At 41.4% G+C, this 27716-nt stretch overlaps 3 protein-coding genes and 1 long non-coding RNA gene across 5 annotated transcripts in view; 2 read left to right on the forward strand and 2 right to left on the reverse strand.

Moving 5' to 3' along the window:
- Positions 1 to 7700, forward strand: part of LOC127009902 (extended synaptotagmin-1-like) — a 90967-nt gene extending 83267 nt beyond the window's left edge. Inside the window, exon 18 of the mRNA XM_050883433.1 lies at positions 1793 to 7700. Within this exon, the coding sequence (XP_050739390.1) occupies positions 1793 to 1879 (87 nt within the window). The 3' untranslated portion in view covers positions 1880 to 7700. The remainder of the gene's footprint in view (positions 1 to 1792) is intronic.
- On the reverse strand, positions 6493 to 13575 carry LOC127009900 (nitric oxide synthase-interacting protein homolog). Its single transcript, XM_050883430.1, has 8 exons — positions 13549 to 13575; positions 11920 to 12119; positions 11321 to 11427; positions 11086 to 11191; positions 10772 to 10944; positions 9641 to 9843; positions 8723 to 8831; positions 6493 to 8394 (listed from the first exon to the last, which is right to left on the reverse strand). The coding sequence occupies exons 2-8, from the start codon at positions 12098 to 12100 to the stop codon at positions 8323 to 8325; spliced, it is 951 nt and encodes a 316-aa protein (XP_050739387.1). The 5' UTR covers positions 12101 to 12119; positions 13549 to 13575; the 3' UTR covers positions 6493 to 8322.
- Positions 13576 to 14235: 660 nt separating this feature from the next.
- On the reverse strand, positions 14236 to 15071 carry LOC127009909 (uncharacterized). Its single transcript, XR_007762531.1, has 3 exons — positions 14932 to 15071; positions 14638 to 14810; positions 14236 to 14547 (listed from the first exon to the last, which is right to left on the reverse strand). It is a non-coding gene; the product is annotated as an uncharacterized LOC127009909 (long non-coding RNA).
- Positions 15072 to 16396: 1325 nt separating this feature from the next.
- On the forward strand, positions 16397 to 27555 carry LOC127009908 (solute carrier family 35 member E2A-like). 2 transcript variants are annotated; one of them, XM_050883434.1, is made up of 8 exons: positions 16397 to 16544; positions 16890 to 16980; positions 17745 to 17973; positions 20303 to 20438; positions 20966 to 21081; positions 22086 to 22272; positions 23280 to 23483; positions 23976 to 27555. In XM_050883434.1, coding segments are annotated over exons 1-8 (1164 nt in total). In that variant the 5' UTR covers positions 16397 to 16542; the 3' UTR covers positions 24175 to 27555. The 2 variants fall into 2 exon arrangements, with proteins under 2 accessions (XP_050739391.1, XP_050739393.1); XM_050883436.1 differs by having other exon boundaries at positions 16488 to 16544; positions 17745 to 17896.
- The last annotated feature ends 161 nt before the right edge of the window (positions 27556 to 27716 follow it).

Consider the following 27716-nt stretch of genomic DNA (forward strand, 5'->3'; position numbering starts at 1 on the left):
AGTGACCGTCTACCACGGCAGAAATAGAACGGTCAGAAAGGAAACTGGAGATAAAGGTACAGAGAGAAGGATAGAAACCGTAGGAGGGTAGTTTAGAAAGCAAAGATTTGTGCCATACCCTATCAAAAGCTTTTGATATGTCCAGCGCAATAGCAAAAGTTTCACCGAAACGGCTAAGAGAGGATGACCAAGAGTCAGTTAAGAAGGCTAGGAGATCACCAGTAGAACGCCCCTTGCGGAACCCATACTGGCGATCAGATAGAAGGTCAGAAGTGGAAAGGTGCTTTTGAATCTTACGGTTAAGGATTGATTCAAAAGCTTTAGATAGACAAGAAAGTAAAGCAATAGGACGGTAGTTTGAGGGATTGGAGCGGTCACCCTTTTTAGGTACAGGCTGTGTGAAGGCATACTTCCAGCAAGAAGGAAAGGTAGATGTTGACAGGCAGAGGCGAAAGAGTTTGACCAGGCAGGGTGACAGCACGGAGGCACAGTTTTTAAGGACAATAGGAGGCACTCCATCAGGTCCATAAGCCTTCTGAGGAGGAGGAGAAGCGGGAGGGAAAAGAGAGGGAGGGAAGGTAGATGAGGGTGAAGAAGAGGAAGGTAGAAGAGTGAAGAAGAGGGGATGAATGATGATGAAGTGGATGGGAAAGAAGACGAGGGGTATAATGAGGAGGAGGGGAGGGTATAATGAGGGGGAGGGGAGGGTGAAGAGGAGGGGAAGGATGGGGAGGGAGAGCTGCAGCATTCCACACTGTTTTACCCAAAATGCCAGATATTATCAACTCGAAAATCTGTGACAGCTTATAAACTCTTTCAGCTGTGTTAACCCGGTAGCAGCGACGGGCCAAATTTGTGGCTTTACCGTGTAGCAGCGAGGGGCCAAATTTGTGGCTTTACCATGTAGCAGCGACGGGCCAAATTTGTGCCATAATTTAAACCCCCAAAAATAGATGATACGTAATCTGATCACAAATGCTTTGATATATATTATGAAATGGTTTGTGTGAGGGGTGAGTTTTTCTCATTTTTCTCGCTTGGGGGACCATTAAGAAACATGACCCTCGCTGCTACCGGGTTAAATGCTACATATTTAATTTTCAGCTACTTTTGTCTGCCTATTCGCACCATACTATTACTTAAAGAAAATTACAGGTATGTGGGAACAGCGATTCGAGGAATATTTATTTTTATTTTTTATTTTTTTATTTTTTTTTACACCTTTTTATGGTTGCCCTTGAGCTGTTTCGTTAGCTGTAAAGAAAAAAAAAAATTTGAATGTAGTCGTTAACCTGTAAAAACAGTTCATAGAATCTTGGGGAAGGAGGTCAGGCTAAGTGCTACTGGTTGAGCTGATGCCAAGGGAAGTGACCTGCCACATTTACAGCATAATCATTTCCTGCAAAGAAAAAATATTTGGAAGTGAAGTGGAATTCAACGATGACTAGTAGTTTAGAAGCTGCCTATGTTTTTCTTTTTCTGGCAATCATAAGGGAGAGTTGCGAAAGTTCTTGTAAGGTTGTGGGTCCATAATGTTCCCTTCCCCCTCTCTCCTAACTTGTATAATTAGACTCTGGGATGGAGGGATTATCGATCATGGTGCCAAAACTACCATAACTGTGTGTGTGTGTGTGTGTGTGTGTGTGTGTGTGATGCGTCAAGGCAGGCATATTACAGAGTTAGCAACAGAGAAGGACGCAGCTGGTGGGGGTGAAGGGGAGACGCAGGAGGGAGTGGTTGAGGAGCCTACTAACATCGTGCCTTTCTCTCATTCCTTGCCCTCCCTCCAAAGATACAACTGGACTGTGGACTGCTGGACGCGGCTAAGGTAACCCAGTGGTACGACCTTAGCCCTCCCAACGACGACGACGAGGAGTGAGGGCGGCGAGGTGTGCTGGGGCGCGTGGCAAGCTGGCGGGGTAGCCTGCGACGCATCACCAAGCTGGCCAAGAACACCAAGAGGAAGGTGTGACGAGGAGGAAGAAGAGCAGGAGGAGGAGGAGGAGGAAGACTAGGACTGTGCCTGGTTGATGTTAGTGTTGGTGTTTCAATGTTTCCGCTGCTGCCTCTGCTATTGCTGCTGCTGCTAATGCCAAGGGGTGAAGGGTGAAGGACTATAGGGTGATGACGTGAAGGGTGAAAAGGGTGATGGGAGTGATGATTTGAAGGGTGACTTGTGAATGGTGATGGATGATTGTTGAGAGTTGAAAGAGTGAAGTTTGGTGCTAAGGAAAGTTTTGAAATGGAAACAGAGTAGGATGTGAGTGAGAAGGAAAGGTGATGGTGAGGGAGAGTTTGCAGGGAGTAAATATAATGACGAGAATGATTTGAAGGACGATGGGAGTGGGAATGTAGAATGTCAGGGAGAGTTTAAAGGGTAAAGAAAGGTTGGTGCTGTAGGGAAAGTCTTGAAGTGTAAACAGTGAAGGTTGTGAGTGAGGGAAAGGTGATGGTGAAGGGAATGTTTGCAGGGATGAAGATATTGGTAGGCTTGCTTTGAATAGTGAGGGAAGGTTTGAAAGGATGAAGATGGTGAGAATGATGTGAAGGTTGATGGTGACAGTAGATCTGAAAGGATAAAGATAGTTGAGAATGAAAGGATAAAGATTTTGAGAATGAGTGAAGGTTGATGGTGACGGTGGATCTGAAGGGATAAAGATTTTGAGAATGATGTGAAGGTTGATGGTGACCGGCAGATCTGAAGGGATGAAGATAGTTGAGAATGACTTGAACGATGATAGTGGTAATGTAGTTCGTTGGTTCCAAGGGCCAAAAAAAAAACTCTTCGCTTGGTAACGACCCAGCACACTTCAGAAACTATAAACGTAACAAAGTATAAGTAACCTGCGTAACAAATGTGTAATCTCAAGCCTTGCTGTGACCCCCTAGAGAGTCTCGGCCACACACTGAGAGCTTGCCGTCTAGTACTTATGCCTCCCGAACGTACGCCAGACCAAGTATTCCTAACGTGATTTATACTAGCGAAATAATAGCTGATAACTAGCCGATATACTTTTGTCATGTAACGGTCTTGTAACCTCCTCTTTATACACCGTGGAAATATGTCAGATATATACGACTGCTTAGCTTTTTCTATACGATTTTCTCATATCTCGACTGTATTATTCTCCCATTGATATACAGTGGAAAGGACCCATACATATATCACTCTTTCTCTATGTAAATTTGTACCCAAGCAACATACTAGCTCATCATACAGTTACATTCATCCCTTTTATTTTTTTACAGTAAAGGAAGCAGCTCGTGGGCAAAAGTGTGTAAAAACGAAAGCCTTCTAGCACTGCTCCTGGAATAGAAAGTAAAGAGTGGCCAAAAGAGAGGTCAGTACTTCTCTCATCTCTCTCTGTATACACCGGGAAGAGGCCACACGTATACCAGACTCTTTTCATAACATAATTTAGACTTTCAAAATACGGTTATACATCACACATACAGTTACCATTCATCCATTTCAATCTGTATACACTCGAAAGAAGTCACATGTATACCACAATTTTTAGACATCATACATACATTCAGTTACCATTCATCCATTTAAAGTATATGAATTTTCTTATACCCTGAAATTGTAACATCGGAAAGAAGCCAATCGTAAACCAAACTAGGATTCTTCTTCTTTTCACTTAGTCTATATTTTCCCCAAACTAGCTTTCCCCTTAGATTTGTACTTTAGGAGCTATTTTTCATACAGTATTAAATTATTGCAGGGTATAAAGTTCCATATACCTCAAACTAATGTCAATAGAGTGGAAAACTGTCATAGGTATACCAGACTAACTTTCTTTTATGAACTCCTAACATACTCCTGCAACTTAGAAGCTTGTCATACAGTTATCATTCATCCATTTCAAGATAAAAAAAATTGGTATACCCGCATTCACTTTCATTGAGTGTAGCTAAGCCAAACATATACCAAACTAGCTGTACCCTACATCTGTTTATACTCTTTCAACCAAAAACGAATAGCCTATCAAGTCATACAGTACACTCATCATCAATCCATTTCAAGGTGTAAAGTTCCAAATGACCCAAGCCAGTTTCCTTTGACGAACACTAATGCCAAAATAGCACACACACTTCAGTCATGTAATCCCTCGTTTGTACATGTAAGATAGAAATTATGCCACAAGTTTAGACGTTTTGACCTCTAGCATTTATTCGCTCATCATCAATCCATTTCAAGGTGTAAAGTTCCAGATAACCCAAGAACAGTTTCCTTTGACGAACACTAATGCCAAAATATCACACAAACTTCAGTCATGTAATCCCTCATTTGTACATGTAAGATTGAAATTATGCCAAAAGTTTAGACGTTTTAATATCTCGCATTTATTCACAAGCACAAAATTTGCATCGACCCACTACACCCATAACACACTGTAAGGACGAGCACAAATCATCCTCAACTTGCCATTTGTTTTTTATTAGCCAACACAAGCATCCAATGGCTTTGTGTCTTGCCAAACCTTTGAATAGAATCTTTTATCTTGTGGCCATGTGGTTAGTCTCATTTGTAAGTTTGAACTCTTGTTGCAATCACACCAGACGTCCTTGTTTTGGTTGGTGTGTCTTGTAAAAACATTTAAAACCATTAATCTTGTGGCCCAACACGTGGCTAGTCTTGTTGTGATCACTGACGTCCTTATTCAGTTAGTGTCTTGCCAAACCAATGAACCATTAATCTTGTCTTTGGAGTTTGAAGTCCTTTGTCAGTTGGTCTCGTCTCAATCACATCAGACGTCCTTGTTTGGTTAACGAGTTTGCGAAGGAAGGCCTAAACCAGGTCGTCTAATAACAGGAACACAACTGACTGTCTGCCGTGGGAGTGTGGCCTTAAGTAGTGTGTTAGGGACCTGTCTGGGGCTGCCTGGGGTGCTGCCGCCGCTGCTGTAGTTGTGTTAGTGCGCTGTGCTGGCCGGCCAAAGCCTCTCGATAATTATTGGTGTGTGGTGACAAATTTTACACTCAGAAGTCTGTTTCAGTTTTTTTATAGTTTCTTGTATGATGTTCTTTTTAATTACCTTTGAGAAACTGCAACTATATTTATGGGTCATGTTTTTATGCAGTCAAAATGTGCTGCAAATCATCCTTTTCATGACTAAAATTTTGCATTACTTTAGGTTGTCTTGGCAAACAATTACTCTTTGATTGCAGTTTTAAGTTCCTGAGATAAAATGTTTTGTGTTAGATCAGTTCCTGGGATAGAATCTTTTGTGTTCAGACCACTTGTTTCTCACCAGGGCAGAGTTCACACTAACACTGATACCCAACCTTTACCAGTCTTGCCAGTAGTGTTGTCGCAGTCCAACCTGAACATAACCTTACACTTCTACAGGCCAGTGTGATATTAATATGAACACATGGAAAGGCTCTGGTGCTGCTGACCTAAACTTGTTATGCTTCCTCTCTTGTGGGTGAAGCATTTCTATTGTGATGGTGAGCTCTCTGGTGTTTGTCAGCAAGGAGTTTTAAAGGAATCTCATAGCTGTAAACTAACCCACATGATATTCACACAAGGGGGCGTCACTGTGTTAATCATATCCCTGCTCTGCCTTCTCTGCTGTGGGTAGTAGCCGAGGTTAAGATGATTTATTCTTGTATTTGGACTCCATCGTTTGTTTTCTTGCCATACAAACAACGTCAATTAACACACATGCCCTGCCTTGCCTTGCCTGGTGTGGGGAGTAATTTCAGATGGTCGTGATTTATTCTTACATTTAGTTTTTCTCGTGTTGCTGCCTCCTTGCCACACACACAGCCAGAGGTGAGCGCTTCAGTTCCGCAGGGATTAAAGATTCTATATAAGTGTAGGTTTATCTTAACATGTAGCCTGGTAGTCTTTGTTTAACGTCCTCATCTTTCCTTATATGGTGTTGGACGGGAACGATGGTGTTGTTGGTATTGATGCATATCGGACACAAGAAGTTTATGACACGTCCGTTGCGGCAGTTTGGGCCACAGCCAACACACGAGCTTAGCCAGTAGAGCACAATGTTGATTTTAATTTCATGACAATATTGCAATAGTTAGGTATATAGGTTTCATCTTTCCATTAAGGCTTTTTTGTAGAAATGTAGCCACTAAGCTGTCTAATTTAAGCATTTGAAAGGTTTGCCGTATAAATCTGGTGCTAGTTGTGTTGATTTCATGCAGAACAGATACTTTATCTTTGCCTCATTGGGCTTCTTGGGCGGCAAAATATGGATGATTATAAAGTCTAGATCGTGAGGAGTCAAACCTAAAGTCCCTCCATTAGATTATCCTAGCTGTAATGATTTGCCTTCATCTCGCACACTTGGTTACACGCACACACTAATCTTAGCCTTTTACTGCACTCGTCCGTGGCGTATTTGAATAGCCAGTTAGCTGCGTGATGGTTGATTATTCTCACAAATTATGATTCTCTTCAATTCTGTGACTTACAAGAATTTTCGGTCATACGTGCACAACTGATATTCAGATTAATTCAGGTACACACACACACACACACACACACACACACACACACACACACACACACACACACACACACACACACACACACACACACACACGATATTCACAATTTTTTTTAGGAAATGAGTGATTTACACATTTGTCATGGTAAACATTTTGATATTATTTCACCATATCAGGTTGTTCCTGTTCTCTGACTGTTGGAGTCAAATTTATACACTGCATAAGCTTTAAATAGATCTGTCAAGTTGTTGGTGCCAAGTTGGGTTTAGTTAGAATAGATGATTTGCAAACTTTGTAGAGACTTGCCTGTTTGTTCCAGTAGATGAGAAGCAGCAAGAGGGGGAAAGGAAGGGAAGAAGAGGAGGAGATAGTTAAGTCATGCTAAGTTAAGGTTGTGAGGTTGTTATTCACACATTGGGAGAGTATAATGATCCGATATATTTATTGTTAAGAGTTTATATATAAATTAAATGTTGATCTGAATCTGTAAATGCACTGATTGATAAGTTTATACATTGTTTTCTTGCAATGATCAGCTGGCAACACAACTTTTAAAACTTGAATTGGGTTGGACTCGGAACCAGTTACTTGTGTGGAAACTTTGTCAACTTGCAGGGAGTGGAGGAATATTGTTAAGCGGAGTCATGGAATAGAGTTTGGTTTCATCACTGGCACCATGTTACCAAAAGAGCCATGTGAAATTCAAACCAATGCGGATACAATGTTTTCTGTGCTCTGGGTATGGTAAAAAAATCTTGAAAAAGTACCCAAAACACAAAGAAAACACTATTGTATCGTCATCACTGAACTTCGCGCTGCTCTTTGGATAACAGCATGGCGCCTGTGATGAGGGTGGTCAAACTCTACTATTCTGTGGCTCTGTTAACTCCACTGAATCGCCAAGAGAAAGTTTACAGCCACTGATTGTAAGGAAATAACTGTTGTGTTCAGCAGACAAGTCTGTGAATGGGAAAAATAAAGTTGCCTGAATCACTGTCACGAGGATGCACATTATTCCCTCTCCGCTGTTTGTCTTCTCTTAGAGGCTTGTTTGTGTGTGCCACGTGTGGCTGTGTCCTGCCCGTTTGCACAGTGGGGTATATTCCCCTTTATTTCCCTGGCAACAAGTCGCCTTTCAGGCGGCTTGTTGGCCCCCTTGATTGTGCCGTATGTTGGTGGTGGGACGGTGAGGAAAGATGAATACACAAGAAAATGTTTAACGTCTTGTTTTTCCTTACCCTGTGATGATGACCACTTGTGCCATGTCCTTGTGATGATTTATTTTTTTATTAGTGACAATATTTCTGGTGGCAAAGAGAGAGCACACGAGAACATGCACCAATTATATCTTCAAAACTACCCAACCCTGCCCTACACCATGCCAATTAATTAATTCACAGGTTTCTTTGCTAAAGCTACAAAGGGTCAATGGAGAAGAAGGTTGGGATTACTGAATTAAATATTTAAATTATTTGTAAACTACACACATTAGAATACTACTCAGCTTCTTGGATGACAAAAATTCCATATAATTTTTTCTAATGTCTTGGACAACTCTCAAGTGGACCTTTGACATTAGTGTGTCCTTGATGGCAGAAAATACACTGGTCTGCCATTGAAACAGTGAGTAAAATATGAAGACCCTTTTTTTCCCTAACTTAGTTTATGCAAGACTGCACAGAGATGAGTGAAATTAACATGAGTAACATGAATGAATGTGAGAACAATAACAAGCTGACATTGGGTTCGGTCATGTGACAATCACAGGATGAACTATGTGATGGATGGATGAAATGATTAGCCCAAACACTACCCCTGACGCACTACAGACACACCTGCCCCTCAGGCCTGGAGCACTGGCCGGGCCTTCTCACTGTACAGCTGCTCATTGGTGGTGGCGAAGCCTGTCCCGCCCTGGAACGAAAGAGTGAGGACATGTTAATAATAGTCTATCTTGGAGCACTATCTTCCCTCTGTACAACAAATCTTTCCCCCTTACATTACAAAGGAAAAAGGACAACATAACAGGAAACTTATGAAATTCAGAGAGTGGTTAGTTGAAAGGAATATATGGAACTGTTGAATGAAAATGGGGTTGAAAGAGAAAAAATTGAATACTACAGGAAGATAAGTAAATGATGAACACCAAAATAAATTAAGAAAAAGAAATAATATCTACATGCAAGTCAAGATCTTGCACAGAAAATAGATTATGTTGCCTTGAAGAGGAAAAGGTCCTCACCCTCTGCAGCACAATGAGGTCCTTCTCTGTGAGTGACTGTCCTGTGAGTGGGTGAGTCATGTCCTTGCGGATGATGGTGTCCACGCAGCGCTGGGTGACCACGTCACCTCTGCCAGGGAAGAGAGAAGGGTACATGATGGTGGGTACTGAAGAAGTTGAGGAAGGAGAGACAGGGTGCTGAGAAAGCTAAAAGGGAAGGGAGGAAACAATTGAGGGACAAGATGGTGGGTGTTTGTAGGGGGCAAGAAGGGAAGAAAAGATATTAAAAGTAGTTTTTTCTTTTTTTTTCTTTTAACATTCTGTCTATGGTGCCAGTAGGTTTTCTTGGTGGGGCTGTTGGTCACACCCAGCTCTTTATGATGCAGGCAAGTGTTTTATGGTCCTGCTATCTCACTTGTTGAAGAGGATGGACAAAGGAAGGACAGCTGATGAATGGTTAGATGAAAAGGAAAGAAGGGCTCCAGCTGCCTTCTTTGCAGTAAAAAAAAAATAATAATAATAATAAATAAATAGAAATAATAATAATAATCATGATAAATAATAAAAAAATGTAAACACTCATGTTGGCCACAGAACAACACATACCACATTATTCTGCTGCACCCCAAACACTAAATTTTCCTCTCTCTACATCATACCTTTCTTTCCCTTATGCATTACACAACACCCCATACACTGAAAATTCTCCCTATACAGTTCACACCTCCCCATACAATAAATCTTCTCTTTCATACACCATATACCTTTCCCCCCCTATACATAATCCTTTCCCCATACACACATACACAGACCACCTCACAACACCCCATCACCCAATAAAATACACACATCACATACAACACATCCTCTCCATATCCACAATCCTTCCCCCATACACAGACAGACCACCTCAGAACGCCCCACACTCCACACACTCACGTCTGGCGCAGCACATAGCACGCCACATTGTTCCGCAGCATGTCGCCGGTTACAGGACACTTGTAGCGCTGGTGTGCCCCCTCCAGCGACGGCACCTTGCTGCCCCCCTCGCCCTCCTCGTCCAGTGCCAGGGTGAACTTGACAGGGATGAGGTCCTTGGCGCGCAGAGGCTGGCCGCTGATGGGGCACTTGATGGTCTTGTCCTGTGGGGGAGAAGGGAACTGGTGTGGCTAAAGGGGAGAGGTGGAGGAAGAGGGAGTAGATGGGTGAAGGGATAAAAAGTAAATGGGTGGATGGGGAGGAAAGGTACTGGTGAGATGGAGAGGGAGCAGAGAGGTTGAGGGAGAGGGAGTAGATGGGTGAAGGGATAGGAAGTAGATGGGTGGAAGGAAGAGTAGATAGGTGGAGAGGAAGGAAAGGTACGTACTGATAAGATGGAGAGGGAGCTGAGAAGTGAAGGGAGTAGTAGATGGGTGGAAGAAGAAAGTAGAAAAGTAGATGAGTAGAGAGAAGGAAGAATAGATGGGTGGAGGAGAGGGAGAAAATATGTGGAAGGAGGAGATGATGAGTGGAGGGAAAAAAGAGTTGATAAGTGGAGGGAGAGGGGGTAGAGGGAGAAAGTAGATGAGTGGAGGAAGAGGAGTAAATGGTGGGGAGAGAGAGAGAGAGAGAGAGAAAGAAGACAACCCACCCTAACATACACACACACAACATAACCAACCCCAAAACCTACAACACACTTCACAACTTCTCATTCTTCCCAATCCACTGCAACATACCCATTAACTCCTTCCCACATACCCTGAAGCACACACCACCACATAACCCCTTCCAATCTGTCCCAAGCCATCACATACCCCATTACCCTTTTCCCATCCATCCCAAAACCCAGAACACATTATATAACCCCTTCCCATCAACCCTAACACACCCAAAACCATCACATAACCCATTCCCACCTACTCAAGCAGACCCCAACCTACCACATAACCCATTCCCATCCACCCCAATTCCACCACATGCCCCATATAACCCCTTCCCCTTCTCCCCAATCTATTCCAACCCATCCCAAAACCCACAACTCCCCCATCTAACCCATTCCAATCCACAACCCACCCCAACAGCACTCACAGGCTTAGCAATCTTGGCCTCCTTGTTCCCCGGTGTGAGAGACGGAATCCAAAAGCTTGGTAACTTCTTCTCCCTCCCGGCCACCATGTTGGACACTGAGGAGCCGGCCGGGGGGGCAGGACCTGACTTGGCGGTGGTGCTGATGGTGATGGCGGGGCTGCTGGAACTAGAGCCTGGCAGGGGAAGGTCAGGTTAGTGAGTGTGTTGGTGGTTAAAGAAAGGAAGATAAGATACTGAAAACTCCTATAAGCCAAATGTAAAAAAAATTTTAAAAATGAAAAAATAAAAAATACAACACACACACACACACACACCTGCCCCCTGCGCGGCCTGGGAGGCAGAGGCAACGGCTGACTCAGTCTTGAGGAACTTCTCCACGCGGGAACGGTTCTCAGCCTCGCCCAGCTCCTCCAACTCAGTCTGGGATGTATAGAGATAATAATAATAATAATAATAATAATAATAAAGCCCGCGGGAATACATATTACCACTACCACAGCTACGAATACTACTTCTACTACTTTTACTACTACCACTGATCCCCCTCACCTGCTCCTTCTTACACTGACGGCTGTATTCCTTCATCTTGCGGGCAATCTCATTTTTTTTGGTGATGATGTACTCCAAGATGGCCTCCTTGTCAAAGAGATGGCCCTCTGAAAGGTCAAAGGTCAGCAGGTCATAACACACTTGATTTCTTTTAGTGTGACAACTCAGTAAACCTTTCAGTTCTAATTTTCTATAACTTGTCTCTAGATTTGGTTAAAAATTTATCTAAACTAACCTAAACAAACCAGGGAATAATAAAGATAAGAATACCCTTCTTTGCCGCCAACGGCAACAACAGCGCAGCACAAAGCATATCTTACGTATTTATCATAAACAATTAAACTTAACAAAACTAAACCTAACCTAATAAAGCCTAACCTGGCCTGACCTCATTATATCAAACCTAATATAATCTGATGTGGTCCCACCATTGCTCATTTGAGATGGGTACCTTTATTTCCATATTAGCCGTCAAACCTACATCAACCAGTGATATTTCAGTATACAGCATCCTCAAGTTAGATCATTCAGATATTCAGGCGTATAAAATATCTTTAGATGGTAGAGCTAAACTGCACATTTACCCCCTTTCTCCTTACCAGGCGTTATGACAGGGTTGCGGCATGGGTGGAGGGACAGGCTGCAGCAGTCAAAGTCCTTCACGCCGTCCTTGCCGTACCGCAGCCGCAGGGACCCGTACCCCGAGGCCTTGGCGTCCTTCTTCTTCTCATGGTACGAGTACACAGAGCTGGCGGTGCAGTTCTTGGAGTGCCGCGTCATGGTGGGCAGAGGTGGTTGCCTGTGGTTTAAAAGGTAAAGACAGGTAATGTGGGGTTTGATTAAAGGGTTGACAAGGTTACATTCACATGCATACAGAACACATTTAATATCCTGCAGCAGCCTATAAGGTGCTCAAATGTTGCTATCCTCTTAACAACAATAACCACACCTAAAATCACAAAAAAATGCACTTAAAACAGATAATGTGATTTATAGTGTAGGTTTAATTAAAGGGTAGACATAAACACCTTCACGTATCAAGCAAGTAAGTTATGTTCACACGCTTACAGAACACAATTGATATCCTACAGCAGCCTTTACAGTGTTCAAATGTTGCTCCTATTCTCTTAACAACAATAACCACACCTAAAGACACAAGAAAATGCACTTAAAGCAGGTAAAGTGGTTTAGAGTGTAGGTTTAATTAAAGGGTTTGTCAGGTTGCGTTCACATGCTTACAGAACACAATATCCTACAGCAGTCTATACAGTGTTCAAATGTTGCTGCTATCCTCTTAACAACAATAACCACGCCTAAAAGCACGAGAAAATACACTTAAAATGGGTAATGTGGTTTAGAGTGTAAGTTTAATTAAAGGGTTTGTCAGGTTGCATTCACATACTTACAGAACACAATATCCTACAGCAGTCTATACAGTGTTCAAATGTTACTGCTATCCTCTTAACAACAATAACCACGCCTAAAAGCACGAGAAAATACACTTAAAATGGGTAATGTGGTTTATAGTGTAGGTTTAATCAAAGGGTTGGCAAGGTTATGTTCAAATGCTTAAAGAACACAATTAATATCCTACAGCAGCCTTTACAGTGCTCAAATGTTGCTCCCAGTCTCTCAACAACAATAAACACGCCTAAAGACACGAGGAAATGCACTTAAAACAGGTAATGTGGTTTATAGGTAATTAAAGGGCTGACAAGGTTATGTTCAAATGCTTAAAGAACACAATTAATACCCTACAGCAGCCTTTACAGTGCTCATATGTTGCTCCCAGTCTCTCAACAACAATAAACACGCCTAAAGACACGAGGAAATGCACTTAAAACAGGTAATGTGGTTTATAGTGTAGGTTAAATTAAGGGGTTGACAAGGTTATGTTCAAATGCTTAAAAAACACAATTAATATCCTACAGCAGCCTTTACAGTGTTCAAATGTTGCTCCTAGTCTCTCAACAACAATAAACACGCCTAAAGACACGAGGAAATGCACTTAAAACAGGTAATGTGGTTTATAGGTAATTAAAGGGTTGACAAGGTTACGTTCACATGCTTACAGAACACAACAAATACTCAACAGCAGTCTAGGAAATGATTAAATGACGTTCTTATTCACTTAACAACAATAATAATGCCTAAAACCACATGGAAATGCACTTAAAACAGCAAAAATAGGATAAAATGACAGAGGAAGGGGAGTTGTTGTTGTTTACCTTTGGGCGTCGCCTTGGACAATCTCGACCTCGGGACTCAAGGGACAACGGGACTATAATAATTATAAAAACACACTAATTAACACCCTAAACCGATGATATACCAAACAAATAACTTATATATCAACCGTATTCGTAGTTATCAACCATGTATAGTCTTTCTTTACCTTGTTATCAGTAATTGGGGATGGATAGACCTATAGAAACTGAGCAAAAAGGCGGTTTATGGAAGAATTAACCAATTTTCCACAATTATATGCATTTAGAATTTGAGATAAAACTATAATCTTAATCAATACATCCTGGAAAAGTAGTCTATGGGCGGAGAGTACACGAACGGGATTACAATAATTATAAGAACCAGCAACAATAAACTATCAATCAATCATACTAATTTACACTCCTAAACTGTTGATATTCGATAAAAAGAACTCGTAAATCACCTGCATTAGGGCTGATAAACGATGTGTATCAGATATCAGCAATTAGTTATGTATAGGCCTATGGATACTAAACCTACAGATCACATAGACAAGTTTTCATTAATATTTCTTGCTATTCGTATAAAATGCATTAAAAAAAACTATATTCTTAATCAATACATCCTGGAAAAATACTCTATGGGCGGATAATACAATAAAGCTTAGGTCAATTACCCCTTACAAGATATAGCCTGGGGGAGAAATCTCAAGCCACCTGTGACATCAAGATCAAGAACAAGCTCAGGTGGTGGTGTCAAGAGAGAGGGAGTGCCACCTGCCCCGTTCCACCTGTACCACCTGCCCCGTGCCACCTGTTCCACCTGACCCGCCACCACCTCGCCACCTGGACACCCTCGCCTCACCTGCCCCGTCCCCTTAATTACGTCTCTCTCCCTCCTCTACCTGTTGACGTGGCACACCTCCATAGATTTGGCACCCACGTCTTACCATTCCCGCCTCACCTGTCACCTGGGGAGGACTCGAGAGGCTCATTAACACGTCCTGGCTCATTAATTACCTGGGAAAGCTCATTAACATCCTCATTATCATCCACATCCTACCTGTTCCACTTACCTGTCACCTTAACTTGTCCTGGCTCATTAATTACTCATATCTCACCTGGGAAGGCTGTATAAGGTCATTAACACACCCATCTCTTACCTTGATACTCGTTAATTACTCTCCCTTTCATTATTTACCTGTCCCGCCTCACCTGTCACCTGGGGAGGACTCTAGAGGCTCATTAACACATCCTGGTTCATTAATTACCTCATATCTCACCTGGGGAAGCTCATTAACATCTTCATTATCACCCACATCCTACCTGTTTAATTACCCTTCTTAATTTACCTGTTCCACTTTACCTGTCACCTGGGGAGGACTCTAGAGGCTCATTAATTACCTGGGAAAGCTCATTAACATCCTCATTATCACCCACATCCTACCTGTTTAATTACCCTTTTTAATTTACCTGTTCCACTTTACCTGTCACCTGGGGAGGACTCTAGAGGCTCATTAACTTGTCCTGGCTCGTTAATTACTTCATATCTCACCTGGGGAAGTTATTATAAGGTCATTAACACACCCATATCACACCTGTCAATCACCTTTCCTTCAATATATACTGGTTTCACTTTATTTGTTACCTGTGGGGGACTCTAGAGGCTCACTAATTACCTCATATCTCACCTGGGGAAGTTATTATAAGGTCATCAACACCCCTTGTATCAAACTTAATTACTTTCCCTTTCATTATTTACCTGTCCTGCCTCATCTATCACCTGGGGAAGACTGTTGAGGGTCATTAATATGTCCCAACTCACTAATTACTTTACCTATCACCTGGGAAAGTTTGTATAAGGTCATTAACACACCTGTCTTGTTAATTACTTTCCCTTTCATTATTTGTCAGTCTCACTTTATCTGTCACCTGGGGAAGACTGCAGAGGCTCGTTAACATGTTCTGAGCCACTAATTACTTCATGTCTCACCTGGGGAAGATTGTATAAGCTCATTAACAGCATCCTAACCAGCCGTATCATACCTGTCTCATTAATTCACCTTTCCTTTTGTTATTTACCTGTGCCATCTCACCTCTCACTCTCATCCATATCCCTTCTGCCTCATTAGTTACCTCTCCTCTCACCTGGGGAAGACTCTAAGCTCATTATCATCATCATTAGTACCCCTATCTTACCTGTCTTGCTAATTACTTTACCTTACATTTAATTATTAACCTGTGTCACCTGATCTCTCACCTGGGAAGAATTTTGTAAGCTTGTTTATATCACTTTCTTCATCTTCTTGTATCTATTTATGCCTTTTACTGCCTGTTATTAAGTTATTGGCAAACTTGTGAAGGTTGTATATGTGGGTTTTTTTTTACATAACCTAACCTATTGTTCTTTAATTTGTCTTCGTTTATGTGTGAGATTTTAGTATTTTTGGTTACGATTTAGTTCTTTTAAATTTTCGTGTTGTCTTAAAAATGCAACTCTAATCAATCTTGTCGAGTTTCTTTGGCTTTCTTTTAATTCTTTTTAATTTGTCTCGTATTTATTTAGCTTTTTACCGGGTTTACTCTTTTCCTTTAGTACACTCTTCTGTTAACCGCTCTTTGTTTGGTTGTTACTGTTTTGTTTGAAAGGAACAGTAAGTTTATTTATTTGCATCTTCATTCATTCGTTAAACATTGAAGATTTAGCGGGAATATCGGCTTCTTTTAAACATTGAAGATTTAGTGGGAATATCGGCTTCTTTTAAACATTGAAGATTTAGCGGGAATATCGGCTTCTTTTAAACATTGAAGATTTAGTGGGAATATCGGCTTCTTTTAAACATTGAAGATTTAGTGGGAATATCAGCTTCTTCTTCATATTCATCTATTCCTTGTATGCACATATCCTTTATAGATACACATTTTCCTTGCACACATACACACACATGCGCACACACAACCGACCAGTGAAGTGAGATGTGACACAAGAAACAAAGCAACAAATAGCTCAATTGAATGTAAGTGTTAGTAGAGAAAAGAGCGTAGGCCCTGAACTGTACTGCACTTGACAATGATACTTCTAATAATATTAATTAATTTTTGTCCTTAGAAAGTTATTGATAATGGTAAATATAAAAATAAAGACTAACAATAATAATAGTAAAATCGCACCTTTATATAAGTACCCATGAATGAAAGATTACAAATGATAATAAATAACAGTAAAATTGTGCTCTTATAAAACTATATTAATAATGATACTTATAAGAATAATGACAATATGTGATGAATAGAACAGTACCCGTGATAATATTACCAGTGTGACCTGCAGTGACCCCAAGTGACCTGACCTTCTCTTCCAGGCTAGCGGAGGACCCTGACCACCCGGCAATCCACATGCCCACCTCCTCCCCACCGACACGCATCCGCCACCTCAGCCTGTCGGGTGTCCGGGTGAGAGAGAGAGAGAGAAATGAGATACAAACAGACAGGGGATTAAGGGTGGGGTTAGCAGCTTCAGAAAGGAGGAGGAGGAGGAGGAGGAGGAGAGGTGGGGTGGTGTCGTCATGGAGGAAAGCATGTTTTGAAAGATTCTGCAGCCCCCCTTCCTCCTACCCCCACACACGGACACACGTTACACATCTCTGCAATTTTTCTTTGTGGGCATGGGTGTGGGTGGGTGGGTGTATGAGAGAGAGAGAGAGAGAGAGAGAGAGAGAGAGAGAGATCAGAGTAACAAGGGTGAACAAGGAAACCACAATACCAGTGGGATTAGGAATTATAATCCACAGCCAGAGTAGGAAAAAGGAGTGTCTTCCTCATGCCTTCCCATTGGCCATGCCCCACCCACCCATAGCCAATCCCATGTGTTCTGAGGGGGGGTGAGGGAGCCCCCTCTTGCCACTGAAGGCCGGCCTATAGTCAGTCTTGCTTTGGCCCGGGAACTGTAAACACCTCCGCTCTTGTCCTTCTGTGCCTCATCTTTCATCTTATATTATGAAAAAAACTTTGTTATACGTGAAAATGGTCAGAAATAGGAAACTCATCTCATATAATCAACAAAGTTTGGATCTCACAGATATATCAGACTTTTGGATATACCATCATCCCCTTTGCCCCTATTAGTTTGTTAAAGCAAGGGTTTAATTTATGTATATACAGACAAAGAAACACATTGATTATAAACAGACACTAACCTGCCTATTTACCTTTTTCAGAGTGGCTTGATGGAAGAGGGAAACAGTGATGATGGGGCTGAGGGAGGAGGAGCCCTATCCCACAACCCCACCACCACCTTCTCACCTCCCCCTCGGCCGCCCCCCAACCTCGGGCTGCGTCACCCCCGTGCGCTGGTGTTCCTGGCCCTGTGGTACGTGTTCAGTGGGTTCACGCTCTTCCTCAACAAGTATATCCTCACCTACCAAAAGGCGGACCCGCATGTGTTGTGTGAGTGTTTGTTAATTATTTTTTCTTCGACTTCTTTCTTGCTATCCCCAAGTATATATAAGTTAAAGAAAGATGAATAGAATGTCATATATTTTTTTCCTCTCTCTCTCTCTCTCTCTCTCTCTCTCTCTGTTCAAATATAGGTAGAGGAGAGAGGGCTGTGATGAAAAAAGTAAGGGAAGAGGGACAAAAACTGACTGCCATCACCTTTACCACACTATGACCACTGTAACCTCTTCACTATAAACACCATAGCCACTTCACCATCACCTAACCACTATATATAACCATAGCTGGGCGTTATCGCGATAAGTTATCGTGATACTTTATCGCTGGTAACAAAATCGGGTTATTGGCCATCCGCTACTTATTTATGTATATATCGGTATCTTCGTTACTTTTGTAACCAAACTAGCGATAATCGCTACTTTTTTCCGCTTCTCAGAAAAAAAATGTAGTCTCCTCCCTACTGCGCATGTGTGGCCCGGGCGCCCGGTGTTGTTTGAAAAAATTTTGGGGTATGAAATATCTTTGGTGAAGAGATTTCATACTTAGATCATCAACACTAAAACACAAGGTTATTTTTTTATGTTAGACTCAAAAATCAATATGTCAAAGAGAAAAATCATTTAACTTTGCCCCCAAAATGATTATTCACTGCCTGAAATTTGTGATCCCGTTGTAAAGAGCACAAACAGAGACCAGCGGCTTGTGTTATCACGTGGCGGCGTGGCGCGTGGCCTCTCAGCTGCGTCTCGAGTGACGGAGTGAGTGCCATTGTTCCGGTTCCCAGTGCTTCAGTGCTTCTTTACTGAAGTGACTGTTAAAGTGTTAATTGTGATAAGTAAGAATAACTGAATAAATAGTGATGGGCCAGTTCACGAGAGACCAGTGTTTGTAAACAAAAGCACCAGCTTCTGACCGTGGAGACGCCAAATAACACAACACCGGTTCAGGCGTTTCCAGTATTACTGTCCATAGGTACGTGTCAACGTGTGGTTTTCAGGTTTTGTAGGTTTTCTAAAATACAGATAATGAAGATTTGAATTCATCTATGTTTTTTATTTGAAATATCAATATAGTATCGTTTTCACCTATCAGACTTATCGATAGCTAGTATCGGAATTGTGGATTTATATCGGTTATCGCCTATATTTGTGTCTCCAGTTAATGAATGTCGGTTATCACCGATAAGGTTTTCCATTATCATTTATCGGGTATCGGGAATAGAGTTTTCTGTTATCGTGCCCAGCTATGTATATAACCACTGCACCATAGCCATATACTACCACTTCACTAATAACCACTTCATCATTTCTTTACCATTGCCACCACCATAACTTTGTCAAGCCATTCACATGTATATACACAAAACAACTATTTGCCTCATCTAATGTCACATAATCAACCTAAAGAGTCATTACTACCACTCCTTGTGCAATATCTAACATTCATAACTAAGCTTAATATATTGAAGAAAGAAATCACCATCACTACCCCTCCTAGTCATTGCCCTATAAAAGTTAACATAATCTACACATACTTATGCAATAATAGCTCTGTATTTTCTCATGCAAATAACTGTTGGGTATGATGGATAAAAAATAATGTTCTCTATTTCTTCCTACTTTCCAATAACATCCTTATTCAGCTTAACCACACGGAACACAAGCATTGTTAGTACTCTAGTCCCTTTCAGTGACTGGGATAATTGATGCTGTTGTTGTTTTAACCTGGTAGCAGCGGGGATCATGTTTCTTAATGTTCCCTTTTAGCAAGAAAAATGAGAAAAAAATCATCACACACAAACCATTTCATAATATATATCAAAGCATTTCTGATCAGTTTATGCATCATCTATTTTAGGGGTTTATATCATGGCACAAATTCGGCCCATCGCTGCTACACGGTAAAGCCACAAATTTGGCCCCTGTCACTGCTACCGGGTTAAGGTTTAGACTGTAGTTCTGGTAGCTTTCTTGGTGGTCGACCCCAGCCCATAAAGGTGCAGGCGCCATCTTGCTTGGCTCATGCTGCCTCCCTAGAGCTCATCTTTGACCCTCTTTAGTGGGTTTATCTATAGTTGGGTTTGATAGGTGGTCTTCAGTACAGCTTCATTCACTCTCATCATAAACGCATGGAATGAGCATCACTTCTGATAATTGCTGAAATGGACTTCAATCACCACCATCACCACACAATTTATTTATCATCACTCCAAAAAAAAGTTCATTTACTCTGTCAGACACTGAACACACATCCCCACCCTGACCACAAGAACCTGTCCCTAACCCCCGCTCCCCTGTTGCCCCTCACCACACACACACAGGTGGCATGCAGATGTTCATCACCATGCTGTGTGGCCTGGTGCAGCTCAGGTACCCGCTCGGCACCTACAAGCCCGTGGTGGGACAGCGCAAGCCGGACAACTTCAGGAGGGGCATGTTCATCCTCGGCCTGCTGCAGTGAGTGTGATGGTGTTTGTTTGTTATTTTTTTGACTGGAAAGAACGCAGCTGTAGAGTAAGAAATAAAAAGAGTATCAGGACACCTCTCCTCCCGAAATTGACCTCTCTTTCGGCCACCTCTTTTGATTCTTTTTTTAGGAGCAGCGAGTAGCGGGCTTTTTTATTATTGTTTCCTTTTTCGTGCCCTTGAGCTGTCTCTTTTGTTATATAAAAAAATAAAAACAACAACTTCAACACATACCTAAGATGCTTTTTGCCTAAACGTAGCTTGAAAATACATTACAGGAAATATAAAAGCAGGAATTCACAGAGATTGCCTAGACCTAACTCACCCCAAACCACGTCTTAGTAAACTTAACATGTCAAGCTATTTTTACATTTAAGGTTATCTTCATGTTCTTCATCTCCATTTTCATAGTTATGAGTACTCATCCATGATCCAAACCTCCCACCTATCTATTAATCCACCAGTCTGTCTATATCCCTCCCTGACCACCTTGCCGTCCCTCTCCCCTCCACACCCAGGCTTGGCACCATCATGTTTGGCCTCATCGCGATCTACTACGTGGCCGTCAGTTTTGCCGAGACGGTGAAGAGCTCAGCGCCGATATTCACTGTCCTCATAGCCTGGCTGCTGCTTGGTGAGTGTGTGTAATGTAACAAGTGTGTAAGAGTATATAAAAGGTTGAGTGTATAAGAGTAAGTATGTAAGTATTGAGTATGATTATGAGGTTGTTTGTGTTACTTTTCTTAATTCATCTTCAGGCATCACAACATCCCTCCATTCCTCTACATGGAGAAAGAATGACCTGCTTTCCTTAACCTGGTAGCTGCGGGGGTCATGTTTCTTAAAGGCCCCTCTAAGCGAGAAAAATGAGGAAAAATCATCACTCACGCAAACCATTTCATAAGATATATCAATGCATTTGTGATCAGTTTATGCATCATCTATTTTGGGGGTTTATATCTCTTTCGGCCACCTCTTTGGATTCTTTTTAGGAGCAGCGAGTAGCAGGCTTTTTTTGTGCCCTTGAGCTGTTTCCTTTGTTGTAAAAAAAAAAAAGGGCAAAAATTTGGTCCATCGCTGGTACACGGTAAAGCCACAAATTTGGCCCATCTCTGCTTCTGGGTTAATACATTTCCAAGCATAAAAATGTCTCTCTTCTTTCCACTACACTGAGGAGAGAACCAGTTATTTCATGTTGCTTTTCTCATTCATTTCAAACTCATCCTCTACAAAGCAAAAGAGGACGAGGTGTTACTTTCCCTAATATGTACATCTCCGAGCATCACAACATCGCTCTTGCATCCTCTATATATAAGAAAGAAGAGGGATGATTTGTTGCTTTCTTTAATACATTTCCAAGCATCACAACATCGCTCTTACATCCTCTATATATAAGAAAGAAGAGGAATGCTTTGTTGCTTTCTTTAATACATTTCCAAGCATTACAACATCACTCTTGCATCCTCTATATATAAGAAAGAAGAGGAATGATTCGCTGCTTTCTTTAATACATTTCCAAGCATCACAACAGCACTTGCATCCTCTATATATAAGAAAGAAGAGGAATGATTCGCTGCTTTCTTTAATACATTTCCAAGCATCACAACATCTCTTACATCCTATATTTCCGCTACACAGGTGAGAGGACGAGCTGCTTTGTGCTGGCGTCGCTGGTGCCGGTGATGGCTGGCCTGGCCCTTTGCTCCAGCCATGAGCTCTCCTTCTCCCTCACCGGCTTCCTCTGTGCACTGGCCACCAACCTGTGTGAGTGTCTCCAGAGTGTGGTGTCCAAGGGCCTCCTCTCGCAGCGCACTTACATCTACAGGTGTGTGTGGGGGTGAAGGGCAAGGGCAAGGGAAACTGGGGTTGTAAAATGTATTACTGTTTTCCTTTTCCATCCATGTGCCTTTGTATGTGAACCCCTTCCTCCTGGACCTATGATTAAAGAATAGACTGTATATATCGATGGGTGTGAATTCTGCCTGAGATTGTCAGGGTAGACATTCGCATCCTACCTAACACAGTATTACCAACACAAAACAAGCACCCATTCTTCCATCAAACAGCATTACCAACACAAAACCTCAACCCTGACACTCCCCAGAAAATATTACCAAAACAGTATCAGCAAATTGAGTTCAGCGCGTAATGTCCTAAATGTTACTGATCATTTTTATCATGCAACTCCACAAGCCAAGCAAATGCATCACTGTTTTTTCCTTCCAAGAATAGACTGTATATATCGATGGTGTGAATTCTGCCTGAGATTGTCAAACAACCCCTCCATTCTTCCATCAAACAGCATTACCAACACAAAACCTCAACCCTAACACTCCCCCTAAAATATTACCAAAACAGTAACAGCAAATTGAGTTCAGCGCGTAATGTCCTAAACGTTACTAATCATTTTTATCATGCAACTCCACAAACCAAGCAAATGCATCACTGTTTTCCTCTTCCATCTATGTGCCCTTGTATATGAACCCCTTCCTCCTGGACCTATGATTAAAAAATAGAGTGCATATATTAACGGGTGTGAATTCTGCCTGAGATTGTCGGGGGAGACATTCTCATCCTACCTAACACAGTATTACCAACACAAAACAACCCCCCATTCTTCCATCAAACAGCATTACCAACACAAAACCTCAACCCTAACACACCCCCCCCAAAAAAATTACCAAACCAGTAGCAGCAAATTGAGTTCAGCATGTAATGTCCTAAACGTTACTAAACATTCTTATCATGCATGTCCGCAAACCAAGCAAACACTCGTAAACCCCCCCCACCCCCCACCCCTAAGGTACTCCCTCACCCCTTCTCTCCCCACAGTCCCGCTGAGCTCCAATTCTACCCCAATTTGGCGGCCGTGATGTTGCAGCTTCCGACGTGGTACTTCTTGGTGGACGTCGAGCGGCTCACACAGCAAATGGACCGCAACCTCCTGACGGCCATAGTGCTCGATGGGATCTCCTTCCACGGCCAGACCATCACAGCCTATGTCCTCATGTCCTATGTTAACCCGGTTACTTATAGGTGAGTGTCTGTCTCTTTGTGTATGTGATTTCCTGTAATAAGTTCTTCATTCTCTATATCTGTAGTTTTATGTAATTTCTCTATGTTGTATGTTTTTTCCTTTTCCTTTTGTTCTATAGTTTGCTCCATTTTCTATATATTCATACCTTTTCTCCATCACATTATTACCAACACAAAAACATCACCCTTTCCCCCTCCCCTTACATGTCATTATCAACACAAATACTACCCTTTCTCCTCTAACAGTTTTACCAACACAAAACAACACCCTTCCTGCCATCAGACAATGTTACCAGCTCAAAACCCTATTCTTTTCTTCTCCCCTACCACAGTATTACCAACACAAAAAAATACCCTTCCTCCCCTGAAACAATATTACCAACACAAAAAACACCCTTTCTCCCCACAAATAGTATTACCAACGCAAAACCCAAACCCAAACCCAAAAAATATTACCAAAACCAACACATTTTTCTCCCCCTCCCCCCACAGTGTCGCCAACACCACCAAGCGAGCCTGTCTCATATGGCTGTCGGTGGTGATATTTGGCAACCCCGTCACGCTGCTGAGCTGGGTGGGCACGGCGGTTGTGGTGTGCGGTGTGCTGTTGTACGGGCGCGCGAGGGAGGTGGAGGAGCGGAGGCGGGAACTCTTCTCTATCCCCCGAGAGAAGATGGAGGCTGTCAGATAGTGCCGGACAGAGAGAGAGAGAGAGAGAGAGAGAGAGAGCCCATAAAGTATTTTCAGAGTTTTAAGGCAGCGTAAGATAATTAACTATATTTTCTGTCTTTTCTCGTTCTTTTATATTTTTCCTTAATTCCTTTTTCTACTTAGTGTATCGTTAGTTATGTCATTAGTGTTATTTTTTTTGTTTTTATTTTGATTATTCTATTTATTGCTCCATTATCATTATTTTTAGTAGTTGTGGTATCATTTTTATTTATTTATTATTATTATTATTATTATTATTATTATTATTATTATTATTATTAGTGCTACAAACGGTGCATCTACAACAATTACTCAATCAGTATTTTAACTGCTTAGCACTTCAATTGATCTACTTTTCATAATTACTTTCTTACAGGTTCATTTTAACGGTCCAGAGTCCTACACAGACACCTTTCATGATGTTAAAGATTTTAATACTGGCAATCATAATATTTTACTCATTATGATCCATTTAAACATTTTAGTATTGTGTCCTTTCGTTAAAGCAGACATAGGCAGTGTTCAGCTCACTTCCGTTGTGCTAATCAAAACTAAAGAACATCGGTGTGCATATACGAGGAAGGGGGAAGGGGCAGCAAGTCTAACAGGATTATATGAAATGACTTTGTGAATGCCTATATACGAGGGAGGGGGAAGGAGGAGCAAGTCTAACAGGATTATATGAAATGACTTTGTGAATGCCTATATACGAGGGAGGGGGGAGGGGCAGCAAGTCTAACAGGATTATATGAAATGACTTTGTGAATGCCCATATACAAATTCTATTCTTCATTCACTTAAAACATAATAACTGGTGAGGAAAGGTTTGTCCATTTCTGAGTGCCCCCCCCCCCACCTCAACCCCCTTCTCTAAATATCGTCACCCTCATAAAATAATCGCCTGAGTCATTTTTCAGCGATTTCCAGTTTTTGTCTACATCAATTTTTTAACATGTGATGGACATTTTTGTACGGTTGCCTTCGTCATTCAGGGTTCGAGCGTTCTAGAATTGGCCTTTTCATTTCTGCCTAAATATTAAGCCAAATGAGATGATGATAGTTCTTTTCCTATTTCCTGTAAAGTAGAAAATAATGACCAGCGCTTTGCTTACGAAGGTGACGATATGCTACTTCTCAAAAAGGCAGTCTCAAATAAATACATTAATTGCAATTATTTAAATGCAATAGTTAAATCTAACTTACTGTTTCACAAACAATTATTTTTTTCTCCATCCTTAATATTTATTCTGTGATTTAGGAAAAGAAAAGAATTGGAATAGGGCATTTTAATTAAGATGTGATGTAATTTACTTACTTTGCCATTATTTAAACAATTACTTCCATTTTATTTTTATTAATTACATACTTTCATTATATAACAATCTCTATTTTACTTTTCATTATTGTGTCTGTGAGGTTTTGTATGATTCTTGTAGTTTTATCAAGGTGGATTCCCCATCACCTGCAATGCACCCGTGAATGCAAGCAAGATTCTGTTAGAGGCACAGCGCTGGACGTACGTGTGTGTGCTTTCTCAATCTCGGTATTTGTTTGTGTGTGTGTGTGTGTGTGTGTGTGGTGTTATTTATTTATTTATTCATTCCGAGTGTTTTCTTTTTTTTTCTTACATTAATTAATATTCTAAGCTTCTTTCAGCCATTTCTCGCTTCTAGAAAGTTAATTTTGCAGTTACTGATTTTTCATTCCATTTTGGGTCTTAGGTTTAGGCGCCGAGCTGCAAATTTGGTTCCTCTTTTGACCAACTAATTATTCCTAAGTGTTTGATTTACTGGTGTTATTTCAATATTTTAATTGTTTGATCTTCTTATTTAAAATTATCCAGTTACTGATTTATTTGTGTGCTTTTATTTATTTTTTCTAAGTATTGCTTGTAAATTAGCATCACTGATTTACTTATTCTTTTATTAATTTTTTCTAAGTATTTCTCGTTTCCCATTATTGATATCTACTCTTAAGCAGTTTTTAAGCTAATTTTCCTACTTTTTAATATTTCCATTCCTGCAGTGTTAAGTTTACTCCTCATTCACTTCTTCTATTCATAAACGAGAACTTCCCTCACTCTTTAATAGTTGATTTCTCTGAGCATATGCTACAATGTTCCTTCTCTCTTACTTACATTCTGTCTGGGGCACAACTTTTATACATAACGTTCATGACAATAAGGATGTTTTCCATTATTTTTGTAGTGAGGCAGCAACGAGGAAGCCGTGCGTGGGGGAAGGTTCATAAGAATGTGTAACTTGCGGCAAACTCTTGACATCCAAAAGAGAAACTGTGATGGCACGCTGGAAAACCTCGTACATGCCAGATTCTTTAAACGTCATATCGGTATTTATCGTCAGTACGGTGGCTAGTTTGGCTTATTAATTCCTATCTTGGACTGGAGTTAAATAGAAGTATGTATTGGATTTTACAGATAAGTCTACAAACTCAGTCTTAAAAATTAATACAAAAATCAACAAAAACAACAACCACACCTATAAAAACAGACCTAAAAAGACAAATCACCCACAGTATTGTTGATAAAGACTAATCGATGTTTAAATAATCTGGCAACAGTTTCACAATGGCCGAGACTTGCACCCGAGCCTCAGATAAGAAACAAGGCATCTTATTACTCCTTAGTTTGCTTAGTGTATGCTGTGTCACGCCTCCCAATATGCCTGAGAGTACAGACTTGATTTCAGAACATGGTTGGCTAGTGATGGCGAGGTGGAGTTGGGGGTTGTAATACGGTAATTCCAGCCACCACCTCTTCACTTCACCTGACCTCTCCCTTCCACCTGTACCCTCTCCTTGCCCTTGTCCGACACTGTGCTTCTTGTCGACTTCGAATGTTGATATATTTTCAGTAGCTTCTTAGAATGAATACACCAGCTTCCTCTTTTATATGTGACATCATAATATTAGCTGGCGCCACAGTGGTTCGTGTGATATGTGCTTTATATTGTTGCTATTTGAAGAAACGGATGTGAAGTCTCTAAAAACACTTTTGTGTGGATTTGAGTCTGAGAATCCCATTGAGCACAGTGAACATAAGTACGTAAGGAGTCTGCAAGAGGCCGGTAGTGAAGTGAGGTGTTTCCCTTCCCTTTGGACACATTAACCAGTGAGCAGCGAGTGAGCGTTCATGCCCGTTTTTGCCCACCCTGAAGGAGGCGCGGCACCACATACATTCAGCAAACAGTATATTGACCCATTTGAAAAGTTACACATCCAGCAGCTGTCCCTGGAGCTGAAGACTGGCAACCCACCCCACTGTGAGACCACGTGTTTAGATTTCTCACCGTGTTATTCCAGCTCCTCTGATGATTATTATTAATTACTGTTTGTGCCTTAAGGGTTGATCAAAAGCATTTCCCTTTGCTTACAAGTGTGTATGTGTGTTTGTTTGGTGCAGGGGGGGGGGGGGGCACCCCGGTTCTTGAACAATCCCGTGAGAGTGGGATGACAGTCATGGATACAGCTGCTGGGGGGGGGGGGGGGTTCAACCTTTTGCCC

This window comes from Eriocheir sinensis, chromosome 42 (assembly GCF_024679095.1).
Source record: "Eriocheir sinensis breed Jianghai 21 chromosome 42, ASM2467909v1, whole genome shotgun sequence".
NCBI classification, from domain to species: domain Eukaryota; kingdom Metazoa; phylum Arthropoda; class Malacostraca; order Decapoda; family Varunidae; genus Eriocheir; species Eriocheir sinensis.